The following is an 18471-nucleotide window of genomic DNA, read 5'->3' on the forward strand; positions in this document are numbered from 1 at the left end:
TACTGTTTGCTTTCATCTGCCAGGGTTCACATGAGGTCAAATTTCATATTGGGGATTCTTTTTCATTCAGTCGAGGGTCTTTTGCTACCCTAATAAGAAGCTTGATTAAGCAGGAAGTGCTCGCTTGTCTATTAATATTTTTGCCTTTTAGACCATTTTAGGAAAAAGAGGAACATAAACACAGCCTTTTTCTGTTTTCTGCATGAAAAGATTTTAAAATATAAGTCTGGTCAGAGACTTTTCCTTTTTTTGCTGTCACCATAGGCATAGATGTCATATTAATTTGAGCTCATAATGATGCATTTCAATGGGGATGAAGATGGTATAACATAGCGGTTCTCAACGTGGGCGGTACCGCCCCCGGGGGGGCGTTCAGAGGACGGCACGGGGCGCTGGCAGACATTTTTACAAAAGGGGGGCGCTGCTATGCCTTTGGGGGCGTTTGGTCGAAGGTAAACTTTACACCTTAAATGCACAACAATGCCAGTTTAGACTTTGAGCAACTTGGTAAAACTGTATTGTGTAACATCAAATCATGCTTGGCTGCAACTGTATCGATGGCAGCTCTTCTTCTATTCAGTGTTTGTAGCTTCTTGGCACAGCTTCGTTCTCCAGCTACTGGTAGCTTCACCGTATCAGTTCAGAGTTACACTGTCTAATGACGTTGCTGTGATTCACTTTATCTGGTATTTTTGTACATATGTTTTGGCAGTTCTGTGATCATGTCAAAGCAGCAACTTATATTAAAAAGTGCTTTATTTCCGTTTGAAAGCTGCACGCTTCCATGGAAGGACAACAGAAAATTGCTCTTATAAACATGTAATTACTAAAATTACGATACCCTCACTTTGTATCCCTCTGAAAAATAAACCCATTTAAATAAAGAAATCCCTCCATGGGTGATACCACAATAGAGAGAGTTCATTTTATAGCGTTAACACGGTGCTGTAAGTGGTCCGGTATGAAACGGGGGTGATAGAACAACTGTACCAAAACACTTTTAAATTTCAATAATTAGAATACTGAAATTGTTTCCGTTGTTATAAAATATTTATGTCAGTCTGCCTTTTCCCCGTCGATGCGTTTCTCGACCGCTGAGCACCATAAGGAGTAAAAAAAATAAAAAATAAAAAAAAAAACGACGCGCACATTGCGCAAAACTCTGAAACAGGAGAAGCGGGACGTAAAACGGAGCGACGAACTAGATGTGAATTATGGCATAAAAACAGAGAATCCAACGCTGAACAGTGAAAACTCAACACATGATGTGAAACACATCACGATTAGGCGGTGCAGCAGGTGATGAGTGAAAATTACTGATGGTCAATAAACGATAAAATAAATCTAGCAACAGGTAAGAAACTAAAGTGGGCATAGCAATAAACCAAGAGAGGATAATACTAATCAAAGAAAACTAAATGGAAATGAATGAAGAACAAAATGCAAGAATAAACTAAGAAACGGCAGTAACGAACTTCTTTGTGTTTTTAATTAGATTTGATATATTTATTTCTTCAATATTATTTTTCATGTCAGTGTTAACATCATGAGGCTGATGACGCCATGATACTTTCAATTTGACTCTTTAGGATTTGATTAAGAACCARATTTGTTCTTTGTCATTTCTGTCCAATAAAACTATTAATCTATAAATCAATAGACAGATCTATATAAAGATATAGTCCATGTTTCTGTCTCATATTTGTATGGCATTAAAAGGACCTGGAACTTTTGTTTTTCCACTGAAAGTTCTGGTTTGCACAATAAATGCCAAGTGGGTGAAATTTTATGGATGATACTCTGATGTCCCATTCTCCTGAAGGCAGCACAGAGCTGCACCACCAGAAACCAACAAACACTGAAGAGAAGAAGAGCTATGATTAATGTAGTTACAGTTTTATTCATGTTTAATGTTGCAGAGCTCAGTCGTTTTGCAAATAGTTAAAAGTTTAAACTGACATGTTGTATATCTTTTATCTGCTCATTTATTTAGATGATCATGGCAAAGAACAAGAATATTTTTTCCACTCTGATTCGCTGCTGTTAGGCCTACCAATTTTAAGTTGAATGTTTATTGCATTTTTCATAGACACCTGTGAAAATAATTTTTATTCCCATGGCTTTTTTGTTCTCTGGGAAATTATTTTTGATGATAAATACAGAAACAAGCATAAAAATCAAAACATCTACAATAGTGATAGTAATATTAATGATAAAATAATAGTCAGTGCAAAGTAGCCTGCAAATTCTTTGGTGGGGGGCGGTGAGGGACCTGGATAAAGGCTACGGGGGGCGGTGAGGAACCTGGATAAAGGCTACGGGGGGGGGCGCTGGCCCGAAAAAGGTTGAGAAACACTGGTGTAACACATAGCTTCATATCCATCCATCTTACACGCTTATCCTTAGGAGTGCTGGTACATATCTCCAGTAGTCAACGAGTGAGAGGCGGCGTGCCCTGGACAGGTCACCGGTCCATCACAGGGCAAAAAAGAACATAGCTTCATAGAGCTTTAAAAACAAACACAATTGGCAAATAAGTTTGAATTACTGTGGATTTTCACAAAAACATATTATTCAGATAGGTTTGACCTCTATATACATCCAGTTTAGTAGCTGTTAGCAAGTTGAAGAAAAGCACCACATTGTTTTGAACCTTGAACAAGCTTCAGTCATATTGGACAGATATTTGACCACACCCCTTACATAAATTGGCAGAATGAATTTCAATTGATTTGCTTCCTGAATCAAATGATCTTTTTTTTTTTTTTTGTTATTGGGATTATTAACGAAATTATGGAAATCAAACTTTCAACCATCTGATCCAAACTTCCAGGATCATCGTTGGGAAAGTCAAGTACATGTAAAGGACCAAGGTGCAAACCTATAACTTACTCTGGTGTTTCAGCAGACTGTTACTCTACAGAGATAAAGAGAAACAATCTCCTGCTCCAAAAGTGAAGTGACAAAAGCTGTTAGAGAAATCCTACCACATTCATCATTATGCACACGATCCCACCAAAAGTGAGCAATTGATCAATATGATTAAATAATATAGCATTCATGCCCACGACCAGTCTGTCAGCTCCTGACCAAATCTACAAAACCCACCGCTTTTTATTACTCTTCCTGACTACCAGCTCTGTTAGAAACATACTCTCTTTGTGTATTTGTGTGCCATCCAGTCCCACCTCTTCCATTGTGACAGAGGTGTTGCTGAGCTCCTTGTGCCCCAGCCACCAGCGAATGTGGACGGGGGGATTACTCGAGGACGCGTGGCAGCTCAGAGTCAACTCCTGCCCTTCGATGGCCCCCAGCGAACCCGACTGCGTCAGCGTCGCAGGACCGACTGATGAGAAAGCACACACATCCACAAGCAAGCGCACAAAGATAAGTCGGTAAAAAAAAAAAAAACATCACCCCGCGAACAGCACATTCAACAGCTCCCTATTCTGATCACAGCGGCAGCGCAACTATTTTAGGATGTGAGACACAGAGCTCGTATCAAGGGTGAGAGTGAAAATCACTTTGAGTGGCAACTTGTTTTCTCTGGGGGTTTTTTTCATTGTGGTTTCTAAAGTCTGCTTCATTTTAACCAGAAGGGGAGACAGGGTACAATCGCTGCAGGCGATACGATGCAGCTGTATAAATCCTTCAGGGCAATACAAAGGCTGGGGAGGGGGGTCTGAGCTGACAGGTTCAGAGAAGAAGGTGGGTCATGTGTGTCAGTTTGTTGTCGCATTTGTGCATATCCCACATTCCACGTTACTGCACTCCCTCTCTTTCTCTTTCTATCTCTCTCTCTCAATTTATAAACATAAATTAATAAATATAAGCATTAATAAATATAAAGACACACTCACACATATATATATATATATATATATATATATATAACTCAAGCAGGGAGTGCTACTCTGTGCCCTGCAGCTTCTGTCGCAGCCTTGAGCACACCCAAACAGTCTGCAGTTCATTTTCAGCATCCCTGAATGGATGACTTGAAGGGATGATGACTTCAGAGCATGTTGGGGTGCAAAGGCAGGCTCACTGATACAACTCTTCACCCACACTGACACGGCATGCACAAAATGCATATATTTTTAAAAAATAAAGTTTTACGTAAGATAAGTTCTTTCTAAATGATGCACTAAGACTAAAAAAATCAGATAAAACGCAGCGAGGCGTATGGCTAATAACTCCATATTTGTTTAACAGTCGCTGAAGTAAACATTTTATATTCAGAGAAGAAAGTATAATCTATTAACTACGGTTGTTACGGTTGCTCCAAGTGTAGTCTGCAGAGCCTCAGGACTGTGCAGTTAAGCAGTTGAACTGAATTAATGCAACAGCTCCGAAAGAACCATGAAGTAACGCTAGTCTGGAGGCAGTAAGAAATATTGGCTTCAGCAACCATAGCCATTAGTTTCATTAACGATATTAACATTAGACTTCTCTTTTTTTTTTTTTTTTTTTTAGCTGGAACTCCGAGATTTTTATTACTTTTTTTCTTTAATCTTTAATAAACCATTAAAGTAAGACCTGAAAAGGGTATTGTGTGCCTTCTGCTTTCACTCACATAACACTGTTATTTTGCGGGTGACGGACAGAGGAGACACGGAGACAATATTGGCACTTTCACAGCTCAGCTCTGCCTGGTTGTCAGCAGGGGTGATCTTTAGTCTGAGGATATTTCTGGACTTCTGGCCCACGACTTCCTCTCCCCAGGTTGTTGAGAGAACTTCGCCTTCCTGCAAGATGGATGAACATGAGGGGGGAGGGGGGGGAAAGCCGGTAGCGTGTCTAAATACGAAAACTTGCAAAAGCTTTCGGATCAGTTAAACTGTTTCTTCTCTTCTTATGTTTTCTCCTCAAACTCCAACGGGCTTTTATGTGAAAAATCAGTGAAATTCAACACGTTTGTGAAGAGTGCGAAAAACAACGTGTGGTATTTCAATTTCTTTTACTGTCTGAAAAGTGTGGCTTAAAGTCGTACTCAGCCCCTTTACTCGAATGCTCCTAAATAAAATTAATCACAGCAAACTACTATTTTCCTATATAATAAACTAAGTCTGTCTGTCTGTAATGGTGCTTTTCCACTAGAGCGTCTCTAAACAGTTTGGTTCCGTCCGCCAGACAGATCAGATTAATTTTCCATTAGCGGATCCGGTGTCGCTCTGCATAGCTGTTCTCAGATTTTCCTACCTACTTCAGTGGTAGTACTAGCCACATCGAACAGAGTACTGAGACAAATTTGACAATTTGATTGACAGCTGACCATATTTGTTGATTAACTCGAGATTTACCTCGGCGAACTCCAAACCATTTTATATCTTTGCTGTGGACCGCGGACATGCCGTCTGCTCTTTAATCACGAGCAAAGCCGGGAACATGTGTTGAGATTTGGAGCAGGATGAACGTGATTTAGGACCTCTGTGAGCAGCTCCTCCGTCTGAAGAACGGTCAACAATAAAGATGAAAGAAACGCTGCCGATTTCTGTCACAGCTGCAGTTTTGCGCAGATAGTGTTAAACACTGGAAATACATAACATCAGCTTGTGATATGAATTTTATTTTTTGTTTGGATTTTAAAAAATAATAATAAATTGTGAGGCTATTGGTTTACTACACCTTTTGACTGCATTACTTAAACCCAAAAGTGCCAAATATAATTATTTTCATATGTACAGGTAAACAATCAGCTGATCTGTGTCTTTATCAATGTGATTGGGCCATCAATTAATTTTTGTAGGACAAAATGAAACATCTGGGCATTTCAATATCTGAAAAGTGTGGCCATAAAATAACCTCACATGCCACTGCGAGGAGAGTTAAGTCATAAATTGTGCGTTCCGCACTTTCAGCATCTCATAGAGACCTGTTGAATCCGTCATCTGGAAATGAAAAGAATATGGCCCAACTGCATTACTACCAAAACACGGACTCTATATGAAATGATAGGCTAGAAGAGGAGAACTTTAATCAGAGATGAAGCCAAAAGGTTACAGAGACTCACAGCTTAGGTGGGAAAATAAGGTACTCTAGAGCTGGAAGGGTTTGTGAAATAAAATGACTCATTTAGCCAGAGTGATTTCTTTTTTTTAAAGCTTCATTTCGCAGATGGCTAAGAGGATTTACCTTAGTCCATTGGAGAGTGCCCAGAGGGTTTCCACCATGGGATACACACTCCAACACGAGCAAACTCCCTGCTTTAACCACGTCTCTGTCCAAACCAATAATATACGGAGGCTCAGGAGGATCTGTCAGAAGAGGGAGAGACAAAAATAGCAATAGCTCAGAGAAATCTGAATATTAAGCAAAGCATCAAAATATACTGAATAAATTCAGTATCTGCTGACACTTAATGCAAGTAATAAGTGGCATGTGAGGTCCCACAAGGTTCAGTTCTAGGATCTTAGTTTTTTCATACTTTACCCTTCTACGACTTCACATTAAATCTTTCTAAACATCTTTATGTTGATATTATACAAAGGTAAGTAGTAACTAGTTACATTTACTCAGTTACATTCATGTGAGCAAGTTTTGGGGGAAAATATTACATCTAGAAGTGTTACTACACTGTACTTACTTATTACCTTTACTAATAAGGTAATAAGTAATACAGTAAGAACAGCAAAGTATCACTGTTCTTACTGTAGTAAAATTATTCAATACTCTAGTGACTGTGACTAACTTCACTGAAAGACCAATTCAATTAATCAATTGAATTGGTCTCAAATCTCACATCTCAAAATTTAATTGATTAACTGACCAATGATTTCATTGATCAGTTAATGATCAATGAAAGTTTTATATTCAAAGGCACACAGTGTCGTAGTGCCATTTCATTGCACAGCCAAGTAACTATGCTACTTTGAGTTGTTATAAAAACACTGTAGATATAAAAAATAACTTAAAAGAAATTTGACTTTGCAATTTGATGCTTTAAAAATGGCCTCCATCTCATTAAGAAGCTCCTGCTCTCTCCAACACCACGTCTCCTTCAGCGCCTCATCACAACATGCATTACAACATTAACTCGTTTACCACTGTTCTTAGGGCCAATGGACGGAGAAGCAGATTATATGATGAGCTCAGCAAACACAGTTCCACACTTTGTGTTTCGGTTTAAGATGCATGCTCATAAACACATCTCAAAAGCTTGTTGTATTTTTTTTTTTTTAAGTTTCTGTTCAGCACTTTTTTTCCTGTCATATAAATAAACATTTTATTGCTGTATGAAATGAAATAATAAGCAGAGTATCCCTGTTTGTTGAGATAAAGTTAATAAACTGGTCCCAAGTAAGAGAAGTCCAGATCTGATGAAAGCATTAAGAATTAAGGGGAACAGTGAGGCCATAAAGAAAAAATAACAGATGTTCAAGCAGTAATAAGACAACGTGAAATATGAATAAGTTATAGCTGAGCTTGAATAAAATATACGCAGTAAAATAAATTAAAAGAGGATGGGCTTTTGTTATTGCTGCAATCAGTTTCGGGGAGCAGCCTGTAGACTCTGGACCAGCATGAAAAATTGCCACCTTGCTGACAATCTGGCTGGCAGAAAATGGCCACCGCGCTGGCTTTGATGGGCTGGCACACTGAGTAATACCACAGCAGAGGTCCCAAGTTCTGCAATATTAGCACTTTACTACAGAGAGAGCATATTATTTTACAAAACGATGGAAAGGAAGGGAGGGTAGGCTCGTTCAAACAAAAGCACAGATTTCGACTGAGACAAATTTGGTTAATCAGACTGTTCAGTCAGCATACAGGATGTAGGACTGGAGGGTGTTCCTAGCTTGAAGACACTGTAACAGGAAAAACATCTTAATGGCTACTTTAACTGATCAGCAGTATAAAACATAAACTCCACTGTGGTAAACAATAGCTGCCATGTCACTTTGCTTCATGCATTAAGAAACAAAGGCTCTCACAGTTGCAATGCCAAACAAAAGCGGAAGAGAAATTAAACAACAATACGAGAAAATGACAGCATTTGTGCCTGCTAACCTTTGTGCGGTTCAGCAGCAGTTTTATTTCCATGCTGTCAAATGGTTTGTGAAATCGGTACGAAGAAAAAAGGCACTTTCTGCCTCTGTGCATTCTAAATTTAATTTGAGCTGATGAACACAAATGTTGCCGGGCTAGTTAAGGCTGGATTTCTTATTATATCTGAGGTGGCCCTGGCTTCCATTAGCCTATTAGTTATTATAATGCTATTAAAAAATTCACTAGAAGCCTTGCTTGTATAATCCATCTGGGCTGGTCTAATAATCGTTTGGTGTATTTTGGGTTAACGCTGGGCCAAAAGCTGTGTCAAACATGATACATCAGGCTTAATGAAAATGTAATTGCACACTGCTCTCCGTTTTCCACTGTACTAGCAGAAAAAAAAATATTTTACTGTGACCCTACCAATCATTAATTGGGTCCATGGAGGGGATTAATTTATTTTATTTTTTTTCATATTCGTTTTCGTCTTCTTTTTTAAACAGGTGTTGACTTTGCCTTCAAGTCGAATGCTTCCTCTCAGACCACTAGCATAGGCTGAGTGCACAAGACAGGATGCCTCCCGGGCCTCCCCGAGGGCACCCGGACTCCTGTGTAGTTGAGTGTGCCTGTAGTTGCATGAGTGTATGCTTTGAGAAAAGAAGCAGAGACACTCACAATACACATTCATGGTCACTGTGGTCACCACTGGCTGGAAAACGGCTTCATTGTTGGCGTGACATGTCAACTCTCTCCCATTGTCAGATCTCAGAGCAGTGACCCTTTCAGAGGTAACACAAAACAGGAAAAAAAAAAAAAAAACATGTTTAAAAGAATAACAGTGCTCATGGTTCTCTTTAGTTGATATGGATAAACACTGGAGACCTGCAGGGGTGTAGGGAAAGTCCTTCACAATATAGTTTATTTTTGTAATACAATTGAAAATGACAGTATATTTTACAGATTTCTTTCACACAGGGTTATGGATTTCAATTGTTTATTTATTTTTTATTTATAATGTAATAGAATATATATAAAAATCTGAAGACACCTGAAGGTTTCTTGAGGCTTTACACGGTCTCTCACTCTAGATCAGTAGGCAACACAATCTATAACTTGAGAGATGTCTCAAGTTAGTTTTGAGACTGTCTGAGTTGTACTTGTACCAAATTTGACCATATTAAAAAAAAAAAAAAACTCTCACATTTTTTGCTAAATTATATCAAATTACCCATGCCCGTTTCATACATTTACATTTTAGACATATGCTTATATTTTTTGTGGTACAAAAAGAAGCTGTCTGCTGGGAAATATTAAATTCTAGCCATGCATCAACTTGCACCCATCTTCGGCACATTTCATGTCTACTTGAATTATTGGATTATTTAAACCAATGATATGCACTGATTAGTTCCAAAGAGATGAAATGGTTTGTTTACATGTACAAAACATAACTTCCATCCATCCATTATTTAACACCCTTATTCTTGCAAGGTCACAAGGTGTGCTGGTTCCCATCTCAAGCAGTCAATGGGTGAAAGACAGGATTCAACAGGATACACAGGGGGAACATGTAGAAAAACCAAGGCTGTTTTTTCTGCATGGAACAAGGGAAAGTTTGTAGTCTAAATGACCTAAACCATATGATACAAAACTGTGCTGCTCAATTAAAATTTAATAGTTCACTCAATAAGGTACTGGGACTCAAACCCAGTACCTTCTTGTTACAAGGCAACAGTGATGTCACTGTGCAGCCCCAAAATATAATTTTTGATAAAATGAAACTTACTTAGGATGATGCAAAAGTAATAAATGGAGGAACAAATTATGGAAGGGGAAATTGAACTTGATCCAAAACTACCATTACCTACTTGCTTTTACAGGAATAATGTTTAAATAACAGTGAACTGAACTCTGGAAAGGCAGTTAAGTGTAAATACATCAAAGCAAAGCAAGTGAGAGTTGTGTGCCTTGCCTAGGTTATCAACAAAGTAAGTCATGTTCTCCCTGCGTCAGTCAAATGTGCTTCATTTGAAAACCGATCATCCAAATACACAGAAAATAAGACCAATTTAATTTGTCGCTTTACACATACGCTTACTACACCTTCTTAAAAGTGAAATATTGTAAGGTGTTGAACCAAGATCGGAAACACCTTCCAGTTTCAATTTTCCAAACCAGTGACAAATCAATAACGAAAATAACAAATTGCTCTCCAAGCAGCAGCCCTGACTTTTTCCTTATTTCTGACTACTTTTGTTTATGAACTCTCTTTCCAAACACTATGTTAACACAATAAATCAAAATCAGAAGTTATATATGAGTGGAAGAGTTAGCCATCATACTTTTATTTTTTTCTGTGTTTGTGATTTGTGCACTACTGAATGATCTGAACTGAGGAATCTCAACATTTTATAAATACCACTTTTTCCCAAACACAAGCAAACACACTTTCTTAGTTTGTTGTGTTATGCCATACACACAAAAACGAGAAAAGAAGAGTGTTCCTTCATGTTGGAACAACATGAGTAACTGTGGCTGTATTCATGTAAATACAGCAAGCTCTCCAAAAATGTGGCTATGGGTTTTGTTTTGATGTAGAAGATAAAAATGGATAGTTTTCATGTGAAAAATTAACAGAAAGAACTGCATAGGTTTTTTTGCAGTCAAGTTGCGTTCATATCCACTGAGTTTATAAACAAATAATTCCTCTTTTGGTTTTTCGTTTGCAGTCATTTGCCAAGTACCATTTATTTTCCTTAATGCTTGTTGGATGTACATCCAAGAGAAGTATATTTGTTGTCTGAAATAGGCAGGTATAAGAATTCTTGGAGGGGGGTCTTGAACATTTTCAGATTTTAGCTATTTGCAGACGACTCTGTTTCGTAATTCCTTCAAACACCAGGAGTCTGCAATGAATGTCCAATGAGTAAATTAATTAGGAAAGCCCAATGGTTTTCAACCTGAAATTATTATATGGTTAGTTTGAGTTCGATGTCATTTCCAGTTGCAGGTTAAGACCTCAGAGGTAAATGAAACACGGCGTTACACACCAACAGCACTTGTACCAAGTTCACCATCGTTCACTTTTGTCAGTACCTAGCGTTTTACTGTTGATACTTCTTAGCTTGACAAACTGGTGGCATTTTGACATGGAACATATTGGGAAGTGCACAAGGTGGCATTAGAAAAGAAAAGTGCAAAAGCATCAAATAAAAAACAAAAATTGAACGTATTTGTGAGCTGTGACCTAAACAAGTCTTCCATTGCTTTTCATGTGCAGTCAATGCAGAGCTGGTGCCCTCTACCTACTGCTGAGAATAGGGGAACTATTTTATAGCACACCTCCAGACTGCACTGCCTTTCATCGTGCCCCCAGAATTTAGATGGCTTCTGACATTTTGACTGAAGGAGTAGCTCACCGGGACGACGTTCATACAAAAATCTCCACTTTTCTCTGCATCACAGTTAAATTCTTTCTATTTGCCTACCAAATACTAACATTTATTCTGGTGCTTTTTCACAGTTTAAAGAACTATGAATCTGAAAATCTCAGAAAAGAAAATAGGAAAGTACATGGCAAGGGTCTTTAAATACGTTTCAACTACAGTTCTCCAAGCAATTAATTGTTTCTTTTGGCCTCAAAGTTAAATTTTCCATGCCAATTTCTCCCATTTTAAGGCAAGCGATGGCAATTTCCAAGCTCATCTATGGCATTATTGTGCATTTGTTGTTAAAGTAAAACAATCAAAATAGGAACAAGGGGAAAGCTTTGTAGTCTAAATGACCTAAACCATATGATACAAAACTGTGCTGCTCAATTAAAATTTAATAGTTCATCAGGACTCGAGAAGGTACTGGGACTCAAACCCAGTACCTTCTTGTTACAAGACAATAGTGATGTCACTGTGCAGCCCCAAAATATAAACAAGACCATTTGGGTGGAGTCTCAGATTACGGCTGGTCAGTTAGTGACCTATAATGTATAGCAACCAACATGCAAGCCAAAACTGGCCAAGTGCAGTAACTTGTTGTCAACTTGGTGCGTCTATGCAGCCATAAGGTCAGCATTATGCAAACCATTTTAAGGTAATGAAGGCTTGTCGGTAAACAATCCTTAGGCAACAGATGAGATAGCTTGAGAACTGGCCTATTTTTTATTTTTTTTGTTTGGGAGAAAATAACATTTTGCTTGCGAGTCTCTGTGTCAATAAATCAAAAAATGTGCAATCTAATGCAGACCGCACAATCTTTATAATAACTCTTACTCTTGTCTTGTTTGGGCTTCAGTTTATGTATTTTAAATAAAACTACAGTAACAATGGCATCTGTTCAAATCCCACAAGGCCTGCTGCTCTGCATGCTCACTGTGATTATAAAGAAAGAACATCAATATTGCTTAAGACCTTGGCTCCAACTCTGGAGGGCTAGACAATAGCACAGCTCCTGTAGTGCAAATGTTATCTCAGAATATGACAAGAGGTTATTATCTCTGACACCGAGGAGACGCACAGGATTAAAGCAATCTATGCCCCTGTTTAATGTATAGGCACCTGGTGAACCGGCGAGGTTCGGCTCTGTCTCGCTGCTGCAGTGTAATTTCGTGCATTTGACAGGAGCTAATTCAATCGAGCGGTGGCAAGTAACAGTTGACTTGTGTACGCGCTGAGATTCATTGTATTCGCAAAGACAGATGGAGAAAATAAGAACACTTTGAAAACAAGGAAAACAAGGAGCCCAGGCAGGCTGGGGGGAGATTGAGCGGGCTGGTTGAGGAGAGTGAGTCTGGCAGGCGGTGGAACACATACGTTACTTCGGCGTGCGTGTTCAGAAGCTTATCCTTTGAGCCAGATGTGGTGAAAGACGTCGCACCTGTCAGATCGACTCCATCTAGAAAAGACACAGTGGGGAGGAGATGCACAAATAAGACGAGTCTGTAGATGTGTTCACATGAGTCAGATGCATCAGTGTTGCTCTCACTAGAGTAGCGAATACTGAAATGTGCAAATAAGGAATCCTGCCATCTTTGTTGCGATGCGTCTGAATTAAAAACAGCCATTGCCGGATTATGAATAGATCAGGATGCATATGAATGAAACACCTTTTGACCTCATTTCATCTAAAACAAAAGGGAAGTCTTACAAAGTTTTAGCCCCATGCTGTGTAGCCTCTGGTTAGTTTAAGTGAGCAACTAGAAACTTGTGATATACACTGTAAGAGTAATTGTAAAGTCAGGAGGAAATTGGAAATTCAAATTCTCAGGCTACGTCCTCCCACACAGAGTCTCGTTTCCTATTCCAGAAATATGAAAAACTCAGAACTTATTGCTGGAACTGAATTCCATCCTCCAAAATGCGGTCACGCTTGAGCATTCAGGTCACGGCCTATAGAAGATCTTGAATGCAGAATATTTTAAAAGGGCCACAACCCTTCTTTTCCAAGCTGATGTCGGATTGAAATCAGCTGGAAAGCTGGAAAGGCTCTCACCTTTATACAGAGTGATATCAGCTCCAGGCTTTGCGTCAGGGGCCACGCACTCAACCTTGTACTTCTTTCCCGCCACCCAGGTTGTTGTCACATCCATGGTAAAATACGGCTTCGATGGGGGAACTGCAGACATGAAACAATTTGTTTTCAGATTAACTTCAAGGTCAATATTGCAATGCCTTGAATAGATCAACACAAAGTAGAGAATAAATGAAAATACTGTAAAAAATGAGAAAAGCATGGGGTGCGTTTGTATTCTATCCCTTTTTTCTCTGATGACCCTAAAGAAAATCAAGTGGAACCAATTAAAAAAATTGCCTAATTAGCGAGTTGACCTATAAATCCAAGTGCTCTACAAAGAACATCAGTGAACTATCTGCCTAATGAAGCCAAAGGAACACACAACCATGCAGGTCAGGGGTAATGATTTGGAGATGTAAAATCAACAGTTTTGAACATCTCAGATTACCGTTCATCATCCAACTTTGAAAGGAGTTTTGCAAAACTGCATCCTCATCCCCACCAAAACACTACGCTTAATGGAGAAATTCCTCATCCTGAAGTGTTAGTTTATCCTGAGCTATCTCTGCTGGTATGCCGCTTCAGCTGCAGGGCGACAAACTGATCCCTTATCCTCACTCTTCTACTTTTTTTCTGCTACTGCTCTCCAGTTTGCATTATTTGCTGTTACTTCAAGTGCTAACTTTATGTTTTCTCTCCCTTTTTTTTTGCTTTACAGTGAATAAACTGAACTCACCTGGATTGAAAACTAACATGCCAATTAATCATCTTGAACAAAACTTCCCTGAAGTGAAACCTAAACACACATACAGAGCTACAATGCAACGGTTTATGTCGTGGATATTCAAACACTTTATAACAAATTTTAAAGGTGAAAAGATTGTCATGCTGTTAAAATTTTGAGTGATGTAGTAGTGTGTTTGCTTTCAATTTGTGAGCAAGAAGAAAAAAGCAGAAACACTGATTCGCTAATACCCCATGCAGAAACAACAAACTTCTCTCTCTCTCTCCCTCTCTGCCTCTCTTTCTGTCTCTGCCTCTCTCTCTCGTCCTTTCTGGATTGACCACAGCAGTATTCTTCACGCATCTCCTATTCAACATTTCAATTCTTTAATCTGACCATAACTAGGAATTCCAAAGTAAGAAAAAAAAAGAGGAAAGAGAACAACAACATAGCTTTTTACCACAAGGGACCAAGAATCGTTTGGCAGTGAATTGAGAAATCTGCCACCAGCCTAATTATCAAAGAGATTCTTCAGATCCATCAGCACCTACCAAAAGAACTCCGTTATGTCACGCACAAACTACAGAGAAAATGTTCGTCTATTGTGCCAACTTTGAGAGAGTGGGTGAGCCATGGAGAGCATGGTTGCAGTGAAGGTTGTTTTTCTTTCATCAGAGATCAAGTGCAGAGGCTGTCTGAGCTGAGAAACAAAGCCGAGAGTCGGTATGTATAGGAAAAATAGGTGAAGAGGGAAATAATATGATATGTCAAGACAGAAAAGTCAGCATAAGGTGTAGTTGCTCCGCACTCCCACAACGATTAATATAAATCTGGCCAAATCAGCCAGCCATTAAACAAACAGCTCCTTTCCACCTTTTTTTCCACCACATACAATCTATCCTGCACCACTAGGAGGAGCTGTTGCAGTGTCCAGAGTCGCACACACGCTCTGGTCTGCTATTGAGACAGATGAGATGTGGCTTCAGCTTCAAACTGATTTAAAAGAAGCAATTGAATCTGTGTGGACTGTGATGGGTTACCCAGAGCACTGCAGAGGCGCATGCTGCAATAATGAGATGCATTTGTTTGTTTTCGCCCCCCATCCTCCTCCTCCTCCTCCCTGAGAAGTTGACTAGGCCATGCATCTATTGACAGCCGCTGCACTCTCAATCTACTCACAGCAACACAATTCACATGGGTGCATCACTTGTTGTGCTTGAGGAGCATCTGGCAGCCCAACAAATCCTAAAAATAAGAATAATGATATGTTCGCAAATGAGCCAGGCAGGTTTCTAATTTCTTCCTCCCTCCCTGAAACACCATCCTGTCCCTTGTATCTCTCGTTCACTCCATCATCCCTGGCCCCACCTCCCTCCCCTAAATGCAATCCTTCTTGACCACTGCAGCTAAACTGCAGAAGTGAGGAGGAAGGTGTATTTTGTCTTGGACCTGGAACTTGCATCTCGCCATCTATCACATACACCATGTGATCAGATCAGCGCGGTCAGGAGAAAGTTACACATTCACACAAATCCCTGCATATACGGGTCTCCATACCTCTTGAACTTTTTCACGCAGTATTTTATCATGTAAAACCACAAACTTTGATGTACTTTAGTGAGATTTGGTGCAATGGACTAACACAGAGAGGTCCATTATCGTAAAGCAGAGGAAAATCATATATATGTTTTTTTTTGTTTTTATTTAAAATGTGAAAACTTGACATTTACAGATTTTAACCTCCTTATCTTATTGTTTAGGTTGAAATTGTTACACATGTTTCTGTGCAAAACAGCTCGACCTGAGCCATAATGGAAGGAAGACATTTTTTTTTAAAGACATTGAAGCTTTAAAAAATGTCTTTCAAACAACTGGACAGACTTATTTTGAAAAATGAGCAAACACTTTAGCCTCTAGTCTAGATCCACAAAAGGGTGTTGATACACATACTTCCCATACTAGCTGAACTTCTCAAATTGCTATATGCAAAAAAAAAAAAGCCATACCATTTTTCTTTCACTTTACATCTATTCAACATACTCTCTGCAAAGTGACCACAAGGTCCAACGGCTGTTGAACTAGCCGATTGTTGTATTTGTGCAATGGTGAAAGGAGATAAACATACATAAGTAAAATAAATAAAGACATTATTTTTTACAAAGTATTCACCCAGAGCTAATCATAAAAAACAAACATGCAGTTTCTCTAATTAACCCCTACAGCTCCTTCTTAGTCTACATGCCAGTCATTTATTTTTCTTTAGCGTTCCCTTGCCCTCTTTATCTCTCGCTTTCATCAAGGTGCATATGAAGAACACAAAAAAATAGATTATGCAAGGACTTGTTCCTGCCGTTCAGAAGACAAACAGTGAGCAGCAGAATCTGAATTATTAGACAAATACAGACGGATGGATGGATAAAGCAGATAAGAACCAGATTAGCAGATGCACATTAAAATGCATAAGCAGCTCTTCCCACCTATCCTTCTCCTTCATTCACATTACTTTCTTTGCTCCTTGCTGCACAAACACCCGGAGATAAACTCAAATCTACAGTGCATGCAGATTTGCGCAGCTACCCAACAAACCGACACAGGTGAAGGAAATATGCAGATTTTCATCTTGCTCTGCGCTAAGTGTGTGCACGGTCTAACGTGTGATACTAACATGATTCTCCGAATGATGCTGGCCGAGGAGATAAGCAGTCTCTAAAAAGCTGATTGTGCTGAATAGGACGGAAAATAATGGAGATCTGAGTTCTTAACAGCAGACACACTGCACTCATCAGCTTTATCTCTAGGGGGAGAAGCACACAAGCATCCACGCACACACACGCATCGGCACTGGCGCATATTCGAGTGTATTTTTATTTTGCATAAAAAAAACACACACTCCTGCTTACACATACGCATGCATTGTAGGTCTCAGGTGTGTGATCTCTGGCAATAAAAGCAGCTGAAACAAAGCTCTTTTTTTAGCTTATCCTTTCTCTCCTGGCTTTCTTCCCCCTTTTCCTTCACGATTCAGAGGGAAGATGTTGAGCAAACGTGTAGGATGAAAATCAGATCCTCACACAGTCCCCCCCATCATTTCTTCATTCAACCAAATGTAACTTGTTTTGACTGCATTACATAACTGTTAAATTCTCTTTTTGGAACATCTACCTCCCGTTTGGACTCTTGTGGCCAAAGCTAAAAATATACGACAAACACGCACACACGCTCACACTCAAACACGGCTTGTGCTCATTCACTTGGAAATCCGCTGTTATCACGTAGTTGTCCCATAAGATAAATTCCTATTTTATTGGAGCAATATAATCAAACACTGACAATAAAAGAAAAATGCGAAATATTTCTTGATAAAATCTTTGGTCTCACTCGTTTTGGTCTTTTTGGTTGCTATCATCCTATATAACCCCACTTTGCCTATAGCAGGGACATTTATCTTCTTTAACAGTACCAGACAGTGGTGCATATAGTGAAGCATTTGTCTTTGGACAATCTTACTAGATGGTCCAAAATTCTGTTTCCTGTTTTGTGCTTTCTACTCTAGCTTATCACACAGGTTTTCATTAAAGCTAAGGCCTGGGAAATAACACAGCCATTGAGAAAGGATGAATTATATATCTTGAGGAAGAACGCTCCACCATCCTTTTACAACCCATCTAACTCTACAGCATGCACAAGGTGATCATCAGTAAAACCGGACTGATATCACAGACATTTTGGAAGTTATGTTAAATGAGCACTATGGCTACAATACATGTACATTTTTAAAAGCATGCAACAGCTGTGAAATCAACGCAAAGGAACATTTAATAATATAAAAACAACACAGGTTAATCTGACTCCCTGTTATCTTTCTGTTTTCTCAATCATATCGGAAATTTATGGGAAATGCCGAGAAGGCATATGTGAGCAAGACAGCCTATAAACATAGTTCATTTACAAAAGTTCTGTCAGAAGGAATGGGCCAAAATTCCTGCCAACTATTGCGAGAAGTTATGGAAGGAAACCCAAAACATTTGAGTCAGACAGTTTAGGTTAAATGAAACTAAATACTAATGATGCCTAGTGTTGTCTACTCAGACACCACCGTATATCATTGTGTTATTTATTTGATGCTTCCTTCTCCCATTTCCTTCTCCAGCCCTGGTGGATCAGCTAGGATATGCCCCCCCCGCCCCAAAAAAAAAAAAAATTATTTATATATATACATATATATGATTTTTTTGTAAAGTCCTTCCCCTCTT

General features: G+C 39.1%; 1 protein-coding gene across 4 annotated transcripts in view; it reads right to left on the reverse strand.

Moving 5' to 3' along the window:
• The window catches only part of nphs1 (NPHS1 adhesion molecule, nephrin), a 62634-nt gene that overhangs the window by 22796 nt on the left and 21367 nt on the right, over positions 1–18471 (reverse strand). For 3 of the 4 annotated variants that reach the window (XM_008432426.1, XM_008432425.1, XM_008432427.1), the window contains 6 exons: positions 13474–13596; positions 12795–12876; positions 8665–8768; positions 6133–6254; positions 4574–4745; positions 3189–3346 (listed from right to left, as the gene is read on the reverse strand). In XM_008432426.1, coding sequence (XP_008430648.1) covers positions 3189–3346; positions 4574–4745; positions 6133–6254; positions 8665–8768; positions 12795–12876; positions 13474–13596 — 761 coding nt within the window. Of the gene's footprint in view, positions 1–3188; positions 3347–4573; positions 4746–6132; positions 6255–8664; positions 8769–12794; positions 12877–13473; positions 13597–16883; positions 16959–18471 lie in introns of those variants that run through there. The other variant, XM_017309272.1, reaches the window with a different exon arrangement.

Source organism: Poecilia reticulata, linkage group LG16, assembly GCF_000633615.1.
Source record: "Poecilia reticulata strain Guanapo linkage group LG16, Guppy_female_1.0+MT, whole genome shotgun sequence".
Lineage (NCBI taxonomy): Eukaryota > Metazoa > Chordata > Actinopteri > Cyprinodontiformes > Poeciliidae > Poecilia > Poecilia reticulata.